Source organism: Phlebotomus papatasi, chromosome 2 (genome assembly GCF_024763615.1).
Source record: "Phlebotomus papatasi isolate M1 chromosome 2, Ppap_2.1, whole genome shotgun sequence".
NCBI lineage: Eukaryota > Metazoa > Arthropoda > Insecta > Diptera > Psychodidae > Phlebotomus > Phlebotomus papatasi.
This window is the reverse complement of record NC_077223.1, coordinates 73,487,334-73,510,198: the sequence shown is the minus strand read 5'-3', so window position 1 is coordinate 73,510,198 and position 22,865 is coordinate 73,487,334. Positions and strand designations below refer to the sequence as shown.

General features: G+C 33.0%; 1 protein-coding gene across 1 annotated transcript in view; it reads right to left on the bottom strand.

Moving 5' to 3' along the window:
- The window catches only part of LOC129801036 (phosphatidate phosphatase LPIN1), a 22,027-nt gene extending 4,543 nt beyond the window's left edge, over positions 1-17,484 (bottom strand). Inside the window, exons 1-8 of the mRNA XM_055845794.1 lie at positions 16,972-17,484; positions 13,098-13,450; positions 9,007-9,185; positions 7,702-8,913; positions 4,763-4,862; positions 4,520-4,648; positions 724-910; positions 3-626 (exon numbers count right to left, since the gene is read on the bottom strand). Of these exons, the coding sequence (XP_055701769.1) occupies positions 3-626; positions 724-910; positions 4,520-4,648; positions 4,763-4,862; positions 7,702-8,913; positions 9,007-9,185; positions 13,098-13,277 (2,611 nt within the window). The 5' untranslated portion in view covers positions 13,278-13,450; positions 16,972-17,484. The remainder of the gene's footprint in view (positions 1-2; positions 627-723; positions 911-4,519; positions 4,649-4,762; positions 4,863-7,701; positions 8,914-9,006; positions 9,186-13,097; positions 13,451-16,971) is intronic.
- Between the last annotated feature and the right edge of the window lie 5,381 nt (positions 17,485-22,865).

Genomic DNA, 22,865 nt, shown 5'->3' with positions numbered 1-22,865 from the left:
ACTCAAACAGGCAATTTTGAATTGTTCCGGCTTCTTCTCGATCACCTCACGATGAAAAGCTGAGATCAGTGAAGTGGGATTGAGAAGAAGTGGTCCATCTGGCAATTGAACATCTCCCTGACGGATGGAACGTAAATAATCTCGCGTAGCACGACTCTGTCCAATTGCCCTTGCCGAGAGATAGAGCAATTTGTAGCCATTCTCTTCGATCTTCGAAAACAGATCAGCCACCCCAATTTGTGCCCAATCTTTCCCGACCATCGGCAAAATATGCCCCAAGACATCAGACCTCGTAATTGTCCCATCAATGTCCGAAATGACAACTTTATCATTGAATTTCCAACGAAATAGATAACACTTGCACCTCGATGTACCCTGATATGCCGTCGTTACACTAAATTCAATCTCATTGATACCATTCTTGAGATTTAGACTCTTAATCTGATCCGAACTCAGTCTCAGTGTTTTCCTATATTTCTCTGACACTTTACTACTATCCGGACTCTGATCATTTTGCTGAATATCAATAGCTGTACTCGAATTAAATGACACAGACTCATCTTTGTGAATCATTTCCTTATGTTCTGGCTTCTCCAGAACCTTCTGCACCAATTCCTGTTCTACATCTATATGAGATCCAAAGAGAAAGAACACACAAAAAAACCAATATAAGTCACCTTCTAATTTTTTTTCGGTGACGAGAAAAAGTAATACAAATGTTACCTTTCTCATCACCACTTTTCTTTCCCTGATTCTTATCACCTCCTCCTCCTCCTCCATTTCCGGAACGTCTCCAGTACCACCATGAGTAGCTTCTCTTGGGCTCATTCTGCGCCACACTTACAGCACTCTCGTGGGCGTCTGCTGATGTTTCCTCCTTCTGACTAGCAACTAGTTTGTCAATTGTGGCCTTTGCAGAGAACAAACACAGAGGAAAAAAAACACAATAGATTTATTGACTTTTTATTTTCATTCCCAACTTTAAAATGTATTTAGGTTGAAACTAAAAAGTAAAACAAAAAACATTCTTCAATGTGAATTAAAATGTAAATTAAAACAAACAGATTCATCAGTGAATTGTTTATTGATGATTAATTGAATAAGTCAAATGTAAATTTTAGGCCTAATTAAATTTTGCTTTTGATGGGATTCTCTATGGCGCTCCGACACACCTTTTAAATCGGGAAAATTTCATAAAGTCAAAATTCACATCCCTTTCTTTCTCAAAGATTCTGGTATGTGTCTATCCTACTCATCCGCACTCTTCTTCTTCTTCTTTTGAACATCACACCAAATTAAATTTAGTTCAGTCCAATTTTGAGTCCGCAAGAGTGGGATAGACTTATGCAAATCTTTCAAGAAAGGAAGGAACGCGAATTTTGATTTCATGGAATTTTACTTATCAAAACGGTGTGCCAGAAGAATGAAGATTTTTCATATAATTGTCACATTTTCGCACTTTAAATTCGGTCGAACTAAATTGAATTTGCTGTTATGTTTAAATGAAGAAGAAGAGTGAGAAAAAATAGAACACATACAAAACGTTTGAGAAAGGCCTCTACACATTGGGAGAATTTTTTGTCAAAAACTGCTTTTTGAAAGAAATTCCCTGCAGCGTTGTAGGGGGAAACGTCAAATTTCTGCCAAAAACGCAATTTTTGACGAAAATTGCTCCCAATGTGTAGACGCCTTAAAGGATGTAAATTTTGATTACATGATATTTTCGTGATCTAAAAGATGTGCCGAAGGAATTTTCATTTCTGCATCTCTGAAGCCAAATTCTTTAAACCTCTTTGTCTGAAAGAGGCGAAAGTGTCTCGGATAAAGGCCTCTACACATTGGCAGCAATTTTCGTCAAAAATTCCTGAAAAGGATTCGTGGGACGACTTGAATCCTTTACAAAAATAGTCTCCTAAATATCATAGGGTCGTAAAATATACCGTTATCCAGAAATTACGTATTTGAATGACTTATGAACCACAGAATTTTCTCTCAAAAATTCATTATTTTATTTCATATCTTAACAACATGCACTATAAGCCAATAAGACCTCGATATGGCATCGATCGGGCTCAAATTTTAATATGTTTTAGCTGGGCCTTAGATCTTTCGATCAATACTAAACATAAGGTCCGCCGATCCCCCTGACCCGAGCTATAAGGGTTCAAAAAAAATTCTTCAAATGGCCATAACTCCGGTTCTAATTGTCAGAATTTAAAAAGTGATTGCGTTTTGGAAAGCTCTCGTGAAATGCCACTTCTCTTTCTAACATTGCAAGTTCATAAAACTACCGCTAGTGGCGCTATTATCAAAATGAAGGTTTTTCAATTTTCTAAATTAAATAACTCAAAAATTAGTTTGTGCATCGGGCTGAAATTTTAGTATATTGTAGCCGCAGATTAGGCCTATCAAACAAAAAAATACTTAAGTCGATCGATAACCCCTAACCCGAGCTATAAGGGGTCAAAGTTCGAATATTGACCGGCTTATATCTCCGGTTCTAATTAACATTTTGACCTAAATTTTCGTGTTTTAGTTTCGTCTCGATGAGCACTTTCAGATGAAATTTCAAAAAATCACCTCAGGTGGCGCTACGATACCGTCTAAATTCATCAACATTCAAACTCATTTTTTTCAAAATTTCCTTTGTGCAAGTTAATCAAATTTTAGAATGTTGTAGTCTAGTCTATGACGTTTCCAAAAAGTGGCGTGGGTTCGCTGTGATTTCAATAGAACCGGAGATATGAGGGGTCGTAGTTCACGAAATTCAAAACATCATCTTCTGTGCTTTTTGACCGAATTTGATGAGTAAGGGCGCACATTAAAGGTCTCACAAAAAGGACAAAAAGGACAATGGTTACCACCATTACACATAAACTAGGAAATTGTAAAGAATTTTATAAAATCCCTAAATCACGAGCAAGCGGCTTTCAAACGTTTGAGGGAAGTTTTTCCAAAACTCGGCATCGCAAAAATGGAAGAAAGTGTTTTCACGGGTCCTGACAACCGAAAGTTGGAAAAGGATTCAACTTTCACAAATTCTTTGCTTAAGGCCTCTACACATTGGGAGTAATTTTCGTCAAAAATTGCTTTTTTGACAGAATTTTGACGTTTCTATCTACTGTCGTGCAGACAATTTTCTTCAAAAATACAATTTTTGACGAAAACTGCTCCCAATGTGTAGAGGCCTTTACAGATGAAAAAATTGCGTGAGAATTGGTTTGAGGGGCCAAAATTGCCTCCCTACTTAAAACTGACCACGCCCATTTGCAGTTACATTATACGGCTCGTTTCTACTTAAGAACAGAAGAAAAACCTATATTTCAAAAGTGGCCCACTTCTCGATACTTTGAGTGTAAGGGAAAGTACTATCCCTTCGAACATTCATACCTTCGAATAATGTGAATTTCTTTTATGTTTTCTAAGAGAGTTATACATAATTATCACATATTTATCAATAATTGGTAATAAGCTTACTAATATTTAATAAAAATATGTAAGTCTGATAGAAAAACTGAAAGAAAATTCACATTATTCGAAGGCATGAACGTTAAAAGAGACTTGGCATCAAAAAAAAAATTTGTATGCATATATTGTATGCAAATCTTTAAACGCGAATATCTCGTAAACTAGAAGAGATAGACCCCCAAAAGTTGGCATCAAAAAAAATTTTTTAGGCATATTTTGTATGCAAATCTCTAAACGCGAATATCTCGTAAACTAGAAGAGATAATTTCCCCTACGGCTTGTACTTTTCTTAAAATTAGCAAATCTTAAAATTCTAAGTTATAAATTCTTCCAAATTACCCGATTTTACACTAATTTGAAAAAAATTGCTAGAAGGAACAAGATAAGGCAACTGTACCAAATTTCAGCATAATTGCATGCAAACGTTATAGTCTTGAGTTTCGAACAAATTGATTCTTTTTGTTACTTCTTTTCAATGAGTGTTGCTTGAGACCTTGTAGATAGTTTCTCATCTTAACTTTCTCTAAAGACATTCTTAATTAATTTTAAAATGAATAAAAATATAGACATATCTTTGAGTAATATTTCGGCCACCTTGATTCTTACATTTCCTTGGCCATCCGGAATTCTTTCAAAGTCTTTTTCACATCATCTTATTCGTAGAAGTGACATGTTTTTGTTATTTTAGGTTTGTATATTTTCTAAAGTGTGCAAAAATTAAAAATTTAAATTTAAGGAACAAAAGAAATGGTCGAAATTGCAAGCTGTCCGAAATATGGTACAGTTCCCCTATATTGTTAAAAATGGAAAGATTTTAGCAGAATCCCTATGGCGACAGCGGTAACCTAGTTATTTTGTCATTAAATCAACTCATTTGCAAGATTTTTATGAGAATATTTACAAGATATTTTCTTCATAATGTGACAACTTTCTCCTCTAGAAAAAAAATTATGCAACTGTACAGAATTTTGATCAAAAGAAAATACACCAATCCGTCTAAATACTAAAAAAAAGAATGATATATACTACAAAAAAAATTAATACAACTCACATTTGGTAGTGGTTTCTGGAATGCAATCAATGTCATGACAATGGGACAAGCAGCTGCCCAACTGTAATGTTTACCGTTTAGGCGAACCACTAAATTAGGTGAGGAGAAAAGTGACGGATTGCGACACACCTAGAGAGAAAAAAATAAATAAATATTGAAGGATATCAAAATTAAAAGACATTTCATGCGGGAAAATGAATTGAGGGTTGAAATTCATGCAAATTTCGGAATGATGCATCTTACCTCTGTGTAACTAATAAGATGACGATCGAAGTCCTCATCACTGGGTCCATTGCTATTGTCTAAGCCACCACAGAGTGACATGGCAACCAAATCGAGGTATCTAGTAGATAGATAGATATTTAATGTAAGTCATCTACAAGTACAAGTTTCATTTTTTTCTAAAAATGTCTAAGAATCAGATATAAAGAATCTGAATTATTAAGAAAATAAAATTGGGAAGTTTTTCAAAATAGTGGAAAGGCGGATATGCATTTGACGGGATCGGGAATCTTCGTTTTTTCCATTTTGTTTTTTTACACTTTTGTTTTTCCCAGTTTGTCTTTGGAATCTTCTTGTCTTTGGAACTTTCCAAAAATTTCACTTTCCCCAGTAAATTTCCCTTTGTTCCGACAGGCAATTGATATCTTAGGAAAGCACAGAAAATTTCCCTTTTGTCCCAAAGGACTAAACTAAAAAGTTCCCAAAACACAAAAAATTTCCCTTTGCCCCAAAGGACGAAACTAAAAATTTCCCAAAACACAAAATTTCCCTTTGTCCTGACAGGCAATTGATAACTTCGGAAAACACAGAAAATTTCCCTTTTGTCCCAAATGACGAAACTAAAAACTTCCCAAAACACAGAAAATTTCCCTTTGCCCCGACAGGCGATACTGATAACTTCCCAAAACACAGAAAATTTCCCTTTGCCCCGACAGGCGATACTGATAATTTCCCAAAACAGAAAAAATTTCCCTTTGCCCCAAAGGACGAAACTAAAAATTTCCCAAAACACAAAATTTCCCTTTGTCCCGAGAGGCTATTCATAACTTCGGAAAATACAGAAAATTTCCCTTTTGTCCCAAAGGACGAAACTAAAAACTTCCCAAAACACAAAATTTCCCTTCGTCCCGACAGGCAATTGATAACTTCGAAAAACACAAAAAATTTCCCTTTGCCCCAAAGGACGTAACTAAAAATTTCCCAAACCACAAAATTTCCCTTTGTCTCGACAGGCGATACTGTACTGATAACTTCCTGAAAGACAGAAAATTTCCCTTTGCCTCAACAGGCGATACAGATAACTTCGAAAAACACAAAAAATTTCCCTTTGCCCCAAAGGGCGAAACTGAAAACTTAAAAAAACCAATGTGATTTCATTATTTTATTTAATATAATATGTACTTTTTTAAAATATATGAAAGACAATATTTCCAAAGACAAAGTTTCCAAGAAACAAAAATTACCGAAGGCAAAGATTCCAAAGACAAACTGGGAAAAACAAAAGTGTAAAAAACAAAATGGAAAAAACAAAGATTCCGCAAACCGAATTTGACTTCATCAACTTTGACATAAAACCTTTACCGGAATTCACAAGAGCATTTCCGGAGAAACATACGGAAAATATGGGATAGACAACCACGAAGATCTCTTTCGGCGAGTTCGGATTTCACTTTGTGCTACCGAGCCTGAGATTGTAAATTCTCAGCTGAACTTTAACTTCAAAAATTTGAACCTGTGACCTATGCATCATGAAGCAAGTGTCCTACACCGCCTCATTGCCCACAAATTCAACCAAAACCAAAACCATATTTTTTAAGGTTTTCATGAAAACGGCTCCAAAGATTTCTTTCAATTTTGGATATGTTATGGAGGTAGGGGGTAGATGTCCTAATTCAAAACCATTTCCACATTCTTTTTGACAGAAAATTCAACACATTAAGTTCATATTTTTTCTGAAGAAAATTACATAATTTGCTCCTTGACTCTTGTAGAATGTTACTGTTTACCGTAAATTCTTTAGATATAATTTAAAAACTTCTTAAATATAAGGAAAATACACAAGTGCAAAGTGCTGCAATTGGAAACGTATTAATCTAAATGGAGACAAGGGAAAGCTTCTAATTGGAGACAGTGTAAGTGAAATCGCGACAAAAAGCTTCCAAAACCTTGTTGAGTTGCTCTTGAGTGTAGGATTTGTTCTTATACTTGGTCTTTTCTCCCTTCTTATCTAAAACAATAAGAAAATCTCTAAAAAAAAATCGTATTTCCAGTGTTTTCCACTGAAGCATTTGCAGACCCTTCAGAAAAACCGTTTCTGTTCACGAAATAGGTAATTATTTCATTTGAAATCTTCACATACCGATAATCTTTCACATACATTAACACTTAATTTCATATGATTTTGCCAGGAATATTTCGTATTCAAATGTAGAATAACGAATAAAGAACAGTCACCTCATTGTGTTTTTCATTGGAAAACATGGTCGATCGATGAAAAATTCGACGGTGAAAAGGTACACTTTTAAATTTTTTTGAGAAATTTATAAATAAAAATTTGTGAATATGAATGGATTTTCGCTTTATTAGGAGCAAAATTAAATAAATAATGAAACAGATGTATAAGAAAAAATATAAATAAAAATTTAATACTGTATTTATCATAGAAAAAAAATGATGTTTCCATTTAGAGTAGCGCAAAGTTTCCATTTGGAACAGGTTTTGAATTAGCTTAATTTACGCTAGCCCAGATGAATATTTCGTCCATATATACCTATGACCGAAAAATTCGCCATTTTGAATTTTTGAAAGTCAAAGTTTAACCATCCTGGAGGGCCTATTTTGCAACCGATTTGCTTAAATTTGGATATTTTGGAAAGGTCTTGAAATTTTCAACCCGTTTACATCGGTTTCAGTAAGTAATGAATCAGCAAAGAATTCAAAAATTTTGATTTTTTTAATCTGGAAGCCAAATGGTATAGGATATCGACTTCCGGTCTTCGATAACCCCCCCCCCCCCCCCCCAAGAAGTCCATCTTGTCTAGTGGAGTCTTTGGAGAAATTTAAGTCCGATCGGAGGATTTGAAATTTCGGAAGATACACAAATAAATAAAATTATTAAGAATCTCACCCAAAACTGAAAATAAAATAATAAAGACATTTTTTTCTGATAAAATACTCACTTGTCGGAAATCTTTCCATCTTCATAGTCCGAATCGAGACTCTTAGCCCCGTCAATTGAGCTTGGACTCTGTGGCAGAGATGTTCCATTTCCACTTTCACGATCCTCCTCATCCTCACGGCGATTTTTATGATGTTCCTGATTCTCCTCATCCGTATCCCTTGTAAATGATTTCCGGGAGTGCTGTGGAAAGTAGAGAGCTGCCACTTCCGGATCCATACTCTCAGCATCCAGATCCGCCAGATAGAGTCCCTCTGGTGCACTATTGCGGAATTTTTTGTTCTGCTTCATAAAACTAAACATCCCACTGAGCATTGAATTGCGCTGTGCCTGCTTGGTGGCTTCTGGGGTATTGTCATCTACTCCAACATCATCCTGCGTCGGCAATTCTCCCCATTTCCACGATGCCGAACTTGTCATGCAATTGTTAGCATCCCCCTTCTCACGCTGCGACACCTCAAATTCCGTATCACTCTGAATGGGCGTTGAAGGTCTGGATGTCCGTGGACTTAGTCCAGTAGCTACATCTGTATCACTGAAGAAATGTATATCCAAATCCATAATACGACTAGATGTCATGGGAATGTCTTCTGTTTTTGCCTCAACATTTCCACTTTCGGAATTTTTTGTGGCATCAACAGACACAATGGGACTTTCTTCTGGTGATGATGTCGTGAGTGTTTCACCCTCGACACTTCCATCGGGAATTTCTGATTGTACAGAACCACCTGAACTGCTGGAATTCTTTCTCTGAGCATTTTTCTTTTTCATTATTGACTTCTTGCGTCGTTTCTTCTTGGATTTACTCTCTTCCTTTGGCATCACTTCAGCCTCCTCAACAGGCTCCAAAACAGGACTTTCTTTCACCTCTTCCACCCCTTTCTTGGGAGTCTGCTCTTTGGTGTCCTCAACAGCTGTACTATTCCTCCAATCACCACCACTACTCTCCTGAATTCCCGCCAACAGTGAATCCTCATCCTGTTGCTGTTCAGCCCATTGCTGACGAATCTTCTGTGTTGTAAATTCCTTCACATCGCGCCTCTCCAACGTATTATCCGTGTATCGTCGATGTGTGTAGTCTGACACTTGATTCTCAAATCTCTTACCTTGATGACACTCATCTGCCTTCTCCCCACTATCACCAATCAGGAGGTCAATGGAATTTCTACGAGGTTTTGGCATTTGCATCTCTTCCTCCTTCATCGAATTTGACCTGATCACATGAATTTTTTTTATAAATACATGTCATCTCTCATCACCTTCCAATGTCACAAAAAAATTAATGCAACGACAACAAAAAACTCACGTGAAATCTGAATTTTGGCCCAATTTGGAAAATTCACTGGACGGAATTGGTGATGTTGCCATATTCGAGGGTAATTCTTCCAGATCATCTTCTGGACACTCCTCCACGAAAAATGCCTCACCAGATTCACCCAATTTCATGTGAATATCAATTGGCTCGCCATTCACCTCAATATCCACCTCAGAGGCAAAAAATAACAAACAAAAACCATATTGTAAAATCCAACATAATTCTATACAAAAGCATATTTTATGGGAGATGATATTGTGCAATCGAAACCACTTCTGTGTTTACGAACTTTTTCGTGCTGCCACAGATCAATTTTAGATTTCAAGCATTTTCAAGTGACCAGTCAATTTGAAAGTTACAGAGGCAAATATCTCTTTTATGAAGTATCTCTCTGAGTTTATGTCAAAACACTCCTCCGTACAAGTACACATTACTAAAGAAACCTTATTTAACACGAATATTGTATAACATTGAGATATTCAAGATCTTTAGAAGTCGCTAACAGCCATTTGGGCTAAGCGTAGTGTTCCTTCTAAAAATCGCACATAAAAAAAAATCTTTTTCAAAAACGGGAGATCAAAAAATTTTGATTATAAAATTTTTGAATATTAAAAAAAAATAAGTGCAAAAGTGGAACCTCGCCTTTTCAGGGTATCTAGTACTCAATGTTACTGATCAACAGTAAAAAAATGAAAATTTTTCAAAATGGGGTTTTTGAGAAAAATTAATTTTTAAATAGGGGAAACTGGGGCAGTAGTAATCTGGGGTAGTTGTAAACACTGTGATTTTTTTCATTAATTTTAAGACTCCAGAGGATAAAACCCATAAGCATTCATAGATACCATGGGGATGTATGTCCACAGAAGAATTGGTCAATAAAATCCTAATACTTTAAAAATAAAAATCATTTTTCCCGAAAATGTTGATATTTCAATTATTTTGGTCATTTGGATTTCCACCTGGAAATTAAAAACTGTGTAAAATAATCGAAATGTAGCAATACCAGTTCTTTCCTACATCTTTTAGGATTATATTTATGGATTTACTAGACAAATTGAGATTCTCATTATTTCAAAAGAATTAATAATTGGTCAGAAAACAGCATTTGGGGTAGATGTAACCAGGCAATTTCAATTTCACAAAATGAGTAGGTAAAACAGCGGGAAATTAACCTTCATGCGAAATATCTATAATTCATAGATTACGAAAAAAATTGGTGGCGCTGTGTTAAATAAAAAGTCACATGATGTCAAAATATGGGGAAAATCCATTTAAAAAGGTCTTTGATATGCATGCTTTTAGTTTTTTTGCTATTTTAATTATTCTTTGTAAAAAGTGTCATGATTTTTTGAAAAATATACAGTCTTTATATATCTCTTAAGTAATTAAAATAATCGAGAGTGGTGCAAAGTTAATTTCAAGAGTGGGAAAAAATGTGTTTACATCCTCCCCAGAAAGTGGTTACTTCTACCCCAGGTATTTTGTGAAAAGAGAAAAATGCACAGGGACACAAATTTTATTTTTATGGAAAACTCAATTGTTTTCCAGCATCCGCATTACCCTCGACGAATTGCCTATACCCAAGGGTAAAACATGAGCTAAGAAATATTTTCCAAAAAATCACGGTGTCCTTGGAAAATCACCTCAAATTCGCATCTATCGAAAATGGTTACATGTGCCCCAGTCTCCCCTACTCAATGGACTTTAATTGCTTTAATATTGTCCTACTCCAAAATTTACCATAATAATTTGTTATGACATTGTCAGACTGTTATAGAATTTGCCAGCTGGACTTATGTTGATAATTGCAATTTCGAACGGTTTTGTTCGATCTCAGCAATGTTATTAATACCGAGACCCCAGCACTTAAAAAAACTCTTTTCCACAAGTTTCATATATTAACAGGATAAAATTTAATTATTCGCTAAGCGAATAAATGGATATTGTTAAAATTTTAATAAATAGATGTATAACAATTTGACAAAACATTTTCTCGCATTTCACATGGAAAAACATAGTTTTTCCATGTGTTCCGTGTGACCGTTTATACAAACTTTACCAACATTCTGTTAGTTGCCGATTTGGCAAAAAATCTGTATTCATTTTGACATACGTGACAAACTTTTCTTGTTAAATTGACAATTTTTTTTTCAGATTATGTGTAACCAATTTACTTCAATATTCAATATATTGACGAAAATTTTATTATAATAGAGGGCATTAAACAATTACTCCAACTATATCAAATCCATATTGACGCAATGTGAAACTCTTCAAAATTTAATTTCAAAGATTAAATTTTAGCTGAAAATTTTTATTTTAATATTTTTTTAATGTAAACTTGATGTCGAATATTATAAAAATTATTTATAAAAGTTTACTATTAAAGTTTCAGTATTGGAAAAACATATTATAAATTTTAAGCTTTTGACGTAAGTTAGTACAGTAAGTGTCATTGCTTTTTTAATTTATAAAAAAAATCACAATATTGTCGATTATTACTACACAGAAAATAATATTTTGTAAAAATATTCGTAAATATTTGTGAATTCCTATGGGGGAGTTATGAAATATGCTCGTGAATCGTATAACCCACAAACAAGTTTGTAAAAGTTTGTACTTTTTTCACAAACATTGTTCGTAACATGATCATTTGACGAGAATTTTTGTACTTTTACAAACACTTGTTCGTAAATGTTCGTAAACACACACAAATGTTCGTAAAATTTTGTCATTTGTTCGTAAATGTTCGTAAAATGTTCGACAGGAAAACAAATTTACGAACAAAAGACAAAATTTTACGAACATTTTTTTGTGTGTTTACGAAAATTTACGAATAAATGTTTGTAAAAGTAGGAAAAATGCTTGTCAAATGATCATGTTACGAATAATGTTTGTGAAAAAAGTACAAACTTTTACGAAAATATTTGTGGGTTATACGATTCACGAGCATTTCGTAACTCCCCCATAGGAAATCACAAACATTTACGAACATTTTTACAAAATATTTTTTTCTGTGTAAGCAATAATTCGTTAAAGTGGGAAGTTTTCACTGATTATTTGTTTAGTTGTAAAATAGATTGTGAAATAAACAAAAGAGTTAAAAAAAAAAGATACCTTAAAATTACTTTATTTGCTTCTAGTTTAAGAAATTATAGACACACTCGGATTAGATTAGACTAAATCTCTAGTACAAAATACCTAAGCACTAGTTTGCAGAAGGAAAAATAAAAATTACTCATCATCATCATCTTAAAAAATCGCACAATGATATTTTAGAATTCAAAAACTTTCAAAATATTTTCCAAATTTTTATAATCAACTTTTACAGTGATAACAGTTAATTAATTAATCAAGGATTAGAACTCGGGCAACCATACATTTGAAAACATTAAAATTGCCCTAGAAATTTCACAGATATTACTATAATTTTCATAATTTGAAAGATTTGTAGTGTAGGCTAATTAGACTCTTTCAAGGTGACCCTTATAAAATACCAATTTATGAAATTGCTTATCAACTTTAACCATTGAACGCTGTGATTGTGAATAATGGAAAGTAAAAATGCAAAGAGATCTCTGGGGCACCTAAAACAAGTATCTTTTTGAAAAGTTGTTCACATAAGAAGCACAAATACATTAATTTACTTTAAAGAAAAAACTTATGTCACATCGAACTTGCCTGAAGACTAAGTTGAAAACTTGACTAAAAAGGCATTTGGTTTTTATTCTTACAATTAATTATTACATTCTCAACATGTTTACCAATTAAATCTCGCCAGATTCTCGATTATAAACGAAGACATTAAACATATTGATGCATCAAAGTTTCTTTACTTTCTGAATTTCAAAATTTCTCTAATTTATCAGACAACATGACGCAACTTTATGTAGTAACAAGTTTTCTATGCTGCTACAGAGAGTAAAAGGTCATCAGCCTCGTTTATCGTTTTAAAACTATTCTGAAGCTTTTTTCCTCTGTCTGTTTTTAGACAATATACTCGCTTAAGGGATATTGACCGCACGGACAATGTTGTATATGTGCAAGACAGGAAGAAAATAATGAAATAATGTTAAACTTACAATTTTTTCTCTGCTCCTGAGCACTCCGAGTTTACCAAAGCGCACGTGAAAGGGGGATGACAGAAAGGTTCCATCGGGTTGTTCCACAACCACCACATCAATGGCACCCGTCAACGTGGCCCCATTAATTTCACTGTAGAATTCTTTAAAATTACTAAACACTTTAACAAGGCTATTCATTTTGTATGTTTAAATACTCCTGTTATTCACTCAAATTAATTTAAGAAAATATTTTTAAGTAGATAAATAAAAAAAAATTATTTAAAACTGTCTTGGTTCTAATAACTAAGTTAAAAATTAACAGAATAAATTCACAATTTTATGTCACACTTTTTTTATGTTTAGCGCCGATTCTGTAAAAGAAAAATTAAAAATGGCTATTGTATGAAAATTTTTCTTAATAGCTTACACATTTTGAGAAATTTTCGTCAAAGTGGAGCAATTTTAATAAAAAAATCCTTGTACACACGTGCTGGTAAAACGCATGAACATTCAGCAAAATGCTTCAATTTGACGAAAATTTTGCACAATGTTTAGAGGGCATGCAGTAAGAAAATAGAGATAAACTCGTTTTGGTTTATGGTAATTATGATTTTTTTATAAGAAGTCCAATTTGTGAGCTAAATCGAAAAATATTGCAGTTTTATCTTAACAAAAACTATTCGAAGGGTCATAAAATCTTTCCAAGGGCCTCAAAGAAGTGTACAACATCCAAAATAATTAAGAAAATAATATAGTTAAACTGATAAACAGTTTTAAAAAAGTATCTTTAAAAACTGGCAATTAGTCATTTCGAAGTCCATAATGTATAATGAAAATATTCATTAAGATATAATATAAAGATATAAAATAATTCAATAAATAAATAAAATAAAATTCAACATTTTATATTTCGAAAATGGCGCTTAGGGGAAACTGGGGCACCACCAAACACGGGGTACCACCAAACACGGCGATTTTTTAATCGGATATTCGACTTCAGAGAATAAGACCTATTGGAATTTATAGGCACTATAGGGATGCTTGTCTACTGAAGGAATGGTCGAGATAGTCCAAGTATTTTATAAATAAAAATTAGTGTTTAGTGGTACCCCGTGTTTGGTGGTGCCCCAGTTTCCCCTACGATTTTAAATAAGCCTACAACGAAATTTAAAAAAATGCTCAAAAAAGTGTAATTTAGTTTTAGATAGAAAAAAAAAATTAAAAGGGCTATCATTTTTTTAAATCGATGTAACTCTTTTTCAAACTAATTTACAGAGAATTACACTCCCAGATGTCCAAATTAAAAAAAAAAACTAAAAATTTCAGTGCTATCCTATGTTTTCCATCCGTTTCTCATTGTGTCAAACAACTTTTGAGTTCATTAGCTGGCATTTTTCATTGTAGAGAGAATTAATAAAAAAAAAACAAAAAAAAAACAAAAATACGATTAGCAAAAAAAAAGCCAATTCATATTGATTCCATTCAGTAATAACCTCTCGAAGAGACAAAGCCAAGCCAAACCTATTCGAAAATCTACCGGAAGCCTAAAGCGCAAGTTCACGTATTCGCCGCTTTAGCGCGGATTGTTCTACCGTTTCGAATTCCGGTATTCTTGACACTTCAATCTTAAACAATTTCAACAATAGCGTGTAAACGTTTGCTGCAGTAAAGTGAATTTTTGTATAGTTTTGTGGAATATCAGAATGGAAGAACGTTTGAATTTCCAATTCATTAAAATAAATGTCATTTGAACTTACGCACTTTTGCGTAACTCGTCGGTTTAAACTTTCGAACTTCTAATGGGTTTTTAGGCAAGTTCTTTCTGATGTTACCTTCGAATCGATACAGAAAAAAAAAACCTGAACCGGAAAGAACTCTGAAACCGGGAAAGTTATTACTGAACGAGAATGTATTGAGTATTTTACTAAAAACTCTAGTAGGGGAAAGTGCCCTGCCCATGCTTTGAACGGTCCCAAGCATTATATAATGACTAAAGTTTTCCTAAGTTTCTGAATAAATGCGACTCCGCAATATGTTTTAAAAACAAGACATTTTCCCCTAGTTTTTAAAATATGGATGAGATGGATCACATTTATTGAAAAACATACGAAAAATTTAGTCATTGTAAAACTTGGGACCGTGTAAAGCATGGGCTGGGCACTTTCCCCTACTAGTAGTTTGGCTTTTGACGCAGATTTGGAAGTGAAATAAAAACTCGATCGAGGAAAAAGTGAAACTCCTACACATTACAAAACCAGAGATATTGCGTACTACGGACGGCCGGACGGCCGGCCGGACCCGAAATTGCTGGCTTATGAATTTCGGCATCAGGGATGTTCAAAACATATACCCTGTGAATTTCAGCCCGTTCTGAGCACTTTGAGAAAATCCTAGGATTACAATAGGTGTGATTAGAAGGAATCACACCTAATAGAATATTGGGGTATGCAAAAGTATTTCGAGTTAACCGTCTTGTGACATTATCTCATTATATTTGTAAAGGGTAATACTATACTTCAAACTTTATTGTGCAGCGTCATCATTAGACTTCAAATAATTGATTTACGAAGTTTTTTCTTCTTCTTTAGTTTAAGAAAGATATCGATTTAAAAAAAAATCAATCATCGACACCATCGATAACTACCGGTAAAAATTGGTTTGAATACTTTAGCAATGACGATTTTGACACTTGAGGACAAAATATAAAACAAAAAACAGGATTCATACCTCTCAAAAAAAAAGCTAAGCATTATTGACTAAAACCGGGTAAAATTATAAATAGGCAATGTCAGAGATAACAGTTAATCGAGGATGAGGCCTGTGAAAATTTATATAACTCCTAAAAATTTTCAAAAATTTATAGATAAAGTGAACCGATTTGTAAATTGATTTTCGAAGAACCGATTTTATAATTTTTATATACAAAGTTGTGTAAATTATACGCGTACAACACACAACTGGCAGCCGGTATGATTTTAATTGCTGACCGCTTTCGGAATCAAGAATACTAAAAATGCTCAAAATACCTCATGAATATTACTACGATCGTCGAATAAACCGTAGAATCACAGTAGCTGTGATCCTAAAAGAAACACAGTTAAAACGAAATATGCGTATATGGCAAAAATGATTTATTGAGGCACGGTATCAATCTTTGAAATCGAAAGTCACACAGAAGAAAAACGTGAAAGCTAAATGGCAAAATTATCTAAAGACATTATGCTCTTTGTCCCAATGAAACGTAAAAATTCCATTTTCTTATTTTTTGTTAATCCACAGTCACAATCAGTTTTTCTTTATTCTCTTTTTTTCTAATACCGCACCAGTGATAAGAAAGACCCCCATATCACAATGGTATAAATTTCTTTCAAATGTTGACCATATGATCGATTTAATTTGAATGCTAAATAGGAAATGAAAACACAATCAACTTGTACAGTTGAGAAATGAGTGATTTCCTGCGACCTCAACAAAGTAAAGTTATTCTTTAATCATTTTAAATTCACTTAAAATATTGTTTTTTTTTTAAGCACAAGACCCACTTTTTCTCTTTCTTTTAGCCTCACTTTCGTCCGGAGATTTTCAATTAATTGTAAATTGTAATGTATTGAGTACAACAATCATAAGTAATAATATGATCTTATTTTGACGAATGAGAGAAAACATGATTCATTTTTTGGCATCAATAGTTACTTTTGTGACTATCTCGGACATGTTGCAAAAGAATGAGAAAAATTTTGGCATACACCAAACAAACAAGTGCCCAAACGAACTGCAGATGTTGCACAGAAAAAAAGTGGCAGGTGACAAAGAATATGAAGAGAGTATTCTTTGTAACTTTTGCAATTTTTTTTCCTAAAGAGCGACTTCTCTATCAGAAAACTATAATCACCTTCATAAAATCAAGCAAAAAGTCAATAATGTCTGTATGTATACACTTTTTTTTATACTATCTCATAGAATATTGCATTATCTTTTGCTATTTCACATTCTTTTAATCACTATTCAGTATTTAGCACTTAATTTATATGACTTCCTTGCACAAAAATGTCCATTCAGGAAGAACACCGTTAATTTCAAAGGTAAAGAAAAACTTTTCCTCAAGTCAATCCATTTGGAAATCACTTCATAAATTCGCTAGATTTTTTTTCTGCCCACATCACAATTACACTAAATTAGAAAATTGGATTTTATTCCTTTCTAAATTCTAAAGAAGTGTTTGTGAGGTAACAAAATAAATTAAAAGGGAATTCAGAGAATTCAAAAAATTAAAAAAAAAGACTAAGAAACTTTGACGATGAAACGCTTTCAATCGTTACGACTTTCAAAGTGGAACTGAAACGAATGTCTCAAAATCATTTCTAGCGAAGCTTTGTTGGCTTGGGCCTCAACTGACAAATACACTAACACATTGTGGGAGAATTGCGTTATATACTTCTCAACTAACACATTGAAAACAATAACGCTCATTTCGCGAATTGAATCATATGTTTAACAGTAGGGGACTTTTTATGTAGTCGCAATATGTATATAATTACAATTGTTATGCAGAGACACACAAAAAGTTTATTTTGCAAATCTTTGCAAAAATGTTGCAAATTGAAAAAAAAACTTTTGAATGTTTTTAAAAAATTGTTTCAATTAAATAAAATCAATAATTTTTATAATATTTTCAACTTTTAGATATACTTTTGGTTGAACTATTCTTAATTTTCCTTACTTAAACTGAAGTAAAACCATTGCCTAATTTTTATCTCCTCTGTATGTTCTGCTGATAAACTATTTTAGGCCACGCCTCCCCAAATCCTTGACCAACTAAAACATTTCTCTTTTTTTTTCTTTTTAATAGGGATGCTATAACTTTTTAAAAAGGAGACTCCTTTCACTATGTTATTGTGACAAAAATCTTTGAAAATTCAAAAATATGAACTTTAATTGCCTAAGCACCTAAACGATGCATGACATAAAATTTATTTATGTATAGGCGGGACTTATGGTGCCTACACATTAGAAGCAATTTTCGTAAAAAATCTTTTATTTTTAATTTGACGTTTCTGCCTACAAGGATAGGGGAAATTTTCTTTAAAGAAGTGGCAAAACGTCCCAGGCTTTGCGAAATACTCGTACGCGTGACTTAGATGCTATACTTCAAAAGTACTTCAGCACCATTTACCGTTTACCGGTACACAACCGATTTAAATCGATTCATAAATCACTTAATAGATTCCACAAAATAGTTTAAAGAGTAATAACAATTATATTCGAACAAAAATTACTTCTCGGTAAATAACCGATTTGAACCGACTTATAAATTTCTGAAAATATTTCCCAAAATACACCTCAGGAGTAATTTAATTAAATTTCGTATAAAAATTATTTATCGGTTATAAACCGGTTCATTACCGATTCAAAACCGATTGGAACCGGTTCAGTTTTATAGTAAATTCCAAAATCTTTTGGAAAATAAATCTTGAAGTATTACATAATAAAATATTTTCAAAATGGCTTTAAATTTCAATACCATTCCTTTGATTATCCTTCTTTATTGAGAAGCTCTAACATTTGTCTTTAATGGAATCATTCTAAAATCCAAGTAATTTATTCCAGTCATTACGACGTTAATTTTACTAAGTCTCACATATTTCTAATAGTCATATCTGAAACCTTTGAATGTCCCATGAATGGAATATGAGATATCATCAAGATCAAAAAGAATAGAACATCTCACTGTGAAATGGCCTCTACACACTAGACAAATTTATGTCAACACTGAGGCAAATTCCCTACGCTCGTGTAGGAAAAATTCTTCAATATGGACATAAATTTCTCTAGCGTGAGGGCCACAATTGAGACAATTTTCAATAAACATGCAGACTATTTTAGCAATAGATTTGATGATCTTTTTTGTCAATCATGTCAAAAGATTACGTCAAGTTGAATCTGTGATAACAATTCTGTATTTCAAATAAATTGATTTTGAATGTCATAGGGTTGAAGGAATACCTATTGGCACTTTACGTTCTTGTGTCATGACCTATTGGCATCCTATTCAGTACAATTTAAAATATGAGACTTGAAAGCCTGTACTTATGAAATAGATTAGTAAAAAAGTCTCATATTGCTAGCGTTTTGATATAATTAAATAAATTTCAATATTTTGACGAAAGTGCCTGCAAGTGTTCTCCGTCGAATAGGTGTTCCTTCGACCATAAGAACGTGCCACTGCTTAAGAAATACAAAAAAACACATTTCATAAGCAAAATTATTGCTGATGAATGTTATTAAAATGTGAGAAAAAAAGTTTAAGCTGTCATCACAATATACACTGGCCGCACTGGCCATTGTTTCTTCTTCTTCTTCTATTTTATGTAAGGCTGTCGGACTCACTCGGGTCCATATAGCCCAAGGGGGCCACTGTTTCATTATGATTCTTCTTCTTTCACTTTTTGATGGTTCTGTCGGTTCTGTCATAATCAATTGTCACAGTGTCACTTCGACACCGAACTGTCATCATTTTCATTGCTGTCAAACTAATAAAATTTGAGTCACTCTGTCGATATAGCATAAAATACGTTAAAATTACGTTATCATGACCTAAAAAGTCATTCTTCAAGTCATGAAAGAAGTTTCAGTTGAATCATTTTCAGAAAAAATAATCAAGAAATGTTTTAACCAGTAACACGCAGTGAAAATTCCGCCATATTAAAAATACTCATTTACTATTGGTTGATCATTTCTTTTTGTAAAAATGAATTTTTCAGGAGTATTTCTTTCTACCAACTTACACTTAGAAAAAGCTTAAAAGTTTTTTTTTTGCTCATGTTTTCCTGACTATTGATTGTAACATTTAAAAAATTGGCCAATATGTAGGGTTTACAGTATTAGTGTTGGTGGTCAGACACAGTTCAACCTCGAGTATATTCAAAGTATTTGTAGCACCACGTTTTTCTCTCGATATGAGGTGACTTCCATTGAGTGGGGATATCAACTGGCTCTGGACACGGAACGGTGTGTAATACTTTGTGGAGAAAGAGAAAAAAAAAGTATCGTAAGACGCTCAACTCATGTCTGAATGGATCGCATGATTATGACGTCATTTTGTTTGATATTCTCTCATAGCTTTTCTTTTAAAACACTTTCATGCTGAAGTGAAAAGAGACGACCTTTTTCAGTGTTCTTGCTCTCCATCTTTCTTTTCTAACGAGCCATATTCTATTTATAGGAGTCTTAAGAAAAAAAAAACTTTCAAAAGACCACAAACGAACTGAGAATTTATGTGAAAATGGAAGCATTATGTCTGCATAAACATATGAGATTATGAACAAATATAGATTTTGAGATTGAGCACATTTGCCATCATCAATATAGAATTTTGCCGGAAAAAGAATTTCCGGCCCTTAAAATAGAAATTCAAGAGAAATGAATAAATCAATACAGAGTAATTTTCTAATACCAAAAATTTATGCTTCAATTTTCCCCAGAATTTAATTTACAACCAAATGTACATGTAGATTAAATATTTCTCATTTCAAGATTGAATGAATTCCTCAAAGTGACATAATCATACGTGTGATAAGATACTAATCTTCCATAAAATTTCACAAAAGTCAAACATAAACACAAGGTTTAGTATTTTGTCCCCTCAAGAGCCTTTGAGTGAAAAACATCGAGTAATTCGCTTTGTTTATTTGCGACGCAATCGTTTCGTAATAATTTTCTATCGTACTCTCACATTGTAAGATGGATAACAACAACGATGAGGAATTGAACATTCTGCAGCAATAACAACTTGTTTACTATATTTATTTAAGTGGTTTGAAAATGCTCTCTCTCTCTCTCTCTACACCTAATACATCATCATACGTTCATTTACGAATTTCCTGGTTGCACTTCATAAGTGTTTGATTCACCAATAGACCTTACTTTGTAATATTGAAAACACCAGACATTAAAAATATTTGAACATCTTAAACATCAATTTGCAAAAGTATTCGTATATCAAAACCAAACTAATGATTAATTTCAATTTATAGTTCCACAAGTAGATATAGGTGTACTAAAACACTTTTGTAATTGTTAATCAAAACATCTTCATCTACAAAATAGATTCATCATAATTTTCAAGAAAAAGATAATTCAATATATATATATATCAGTAATAATAAAAGTATTAATAAATAAATTCAAACTATGAAAGGCAAAGAAATTAAACAGCTAAAAGTAAATATTTTAACAATATACTGCAATAAGAGACGGAAGGGGTCAATATTTCTCAACAAAGCTTTGGAAAAGTCAGGGATTTCTCTCTTTGCTAACCATATACTAATGTTTGTCTCCAAATTGTGAGTAAATAAGACGATTAAATAGGAAAGAAATATTTACTATATATCCAAATAGGTTAAAGATATTCCTCACTCAGAGTCTAAATAATTACCTTGAGGCCTTTATAGAATAGGTCGAGATATAGCTCGGAATCACTGAGAAAAAAAAGAGGGTGCGATTAACTTTTTTTCTCATAACTTTAACACTTTTTAGGTGTAAAAATATATCAACATTTTTTAATGTTAATTTTACACCTTTTTAAAGGTAAAATTAACATGAAATAGGGTAACTTTAACCCCCAATACACCTAAAAAGGGTAATATTTACACCGATTTTGGATCAATACTGCAGGGTAAAATTAACATTTCCGGAATGTTATTTTAACTTTTTCGGATTTCTCTCAGTGATAATACACGAATAAAATATGAAAAGTTATGGCTCAGGTGAAATTAGCTAGACCCAAACACGAATAAAACTGCTATAAACAAAAATCGGAACCCAGGCCTTCCATCCAGAAAGGGAACTTTAAAGTGAAAGAAAAATCGGTGTTGCATTCTTTGATGTAGGTGTAGGCTTCGACTGAAGCTGAAAGTATTCTAATATTCCGGCAAAAGATAATCAAATCTAACATTATCCAAAACGGTTGAAAACTACCTTGAATAACTCAAAAAATCGAATATTAACCGGATAACCGCATTTTGAAGTTCGGACTTTGATAACTTAGAAACAATTTAGTAAGAATTTCACATTTTTATATAACATTCAGAATTATTTAATTTGTTCTTTATAAAATTTTAAGACAGTGCAGTGGTTCGGAATACCAAATCTTATCCTGTACGTGTAATGATCGTCTGGGTATAACATTTGAAACATAGGGTGGAATCACCACTTCTCGTCAATGTCCCACTTTTCGCCACTTATATTGAAACCGCTATTTTTCGCGATTTGTGAAATAAATGAGCCGCAAAGTTATTTGTATTTTTACTGCTGCTACGTATAGAGTCGAAAAGTAATATTTAAATAATTATACATTTTGGATTCACGATTTTGAGCATTTTTTAGAGTAATATTTTAATTAAGTGCATTGAATCCAACATGTCTTACCAAATATACCAGACCTGTGCTCGTTAAAAGTCGTGTAATATTGGAAATTTTGTGTTGATAATTTTAATGGATAAATTACAGATATCCATACTGGTAACACTAATCCCGCTCATTCACGGTGCCATGATAAATATTTTTGCGCCAAAAAGACATAAAAACTCATATAGAAAGAAATTATCTTCTTGATATCTTTATTGGAAGACGGATAGCTGTTCACTACACACCCTTTTACTTGAATCTTGCAGAAATACAAAGAAATTAAATGCAAATATCATACTTTAAATGGAAAGTTCTTAAATCGCGCACAATTCAACTGTGCGAGGGAGATAGAGACACAAATAACTCACTTGACAAACGTCT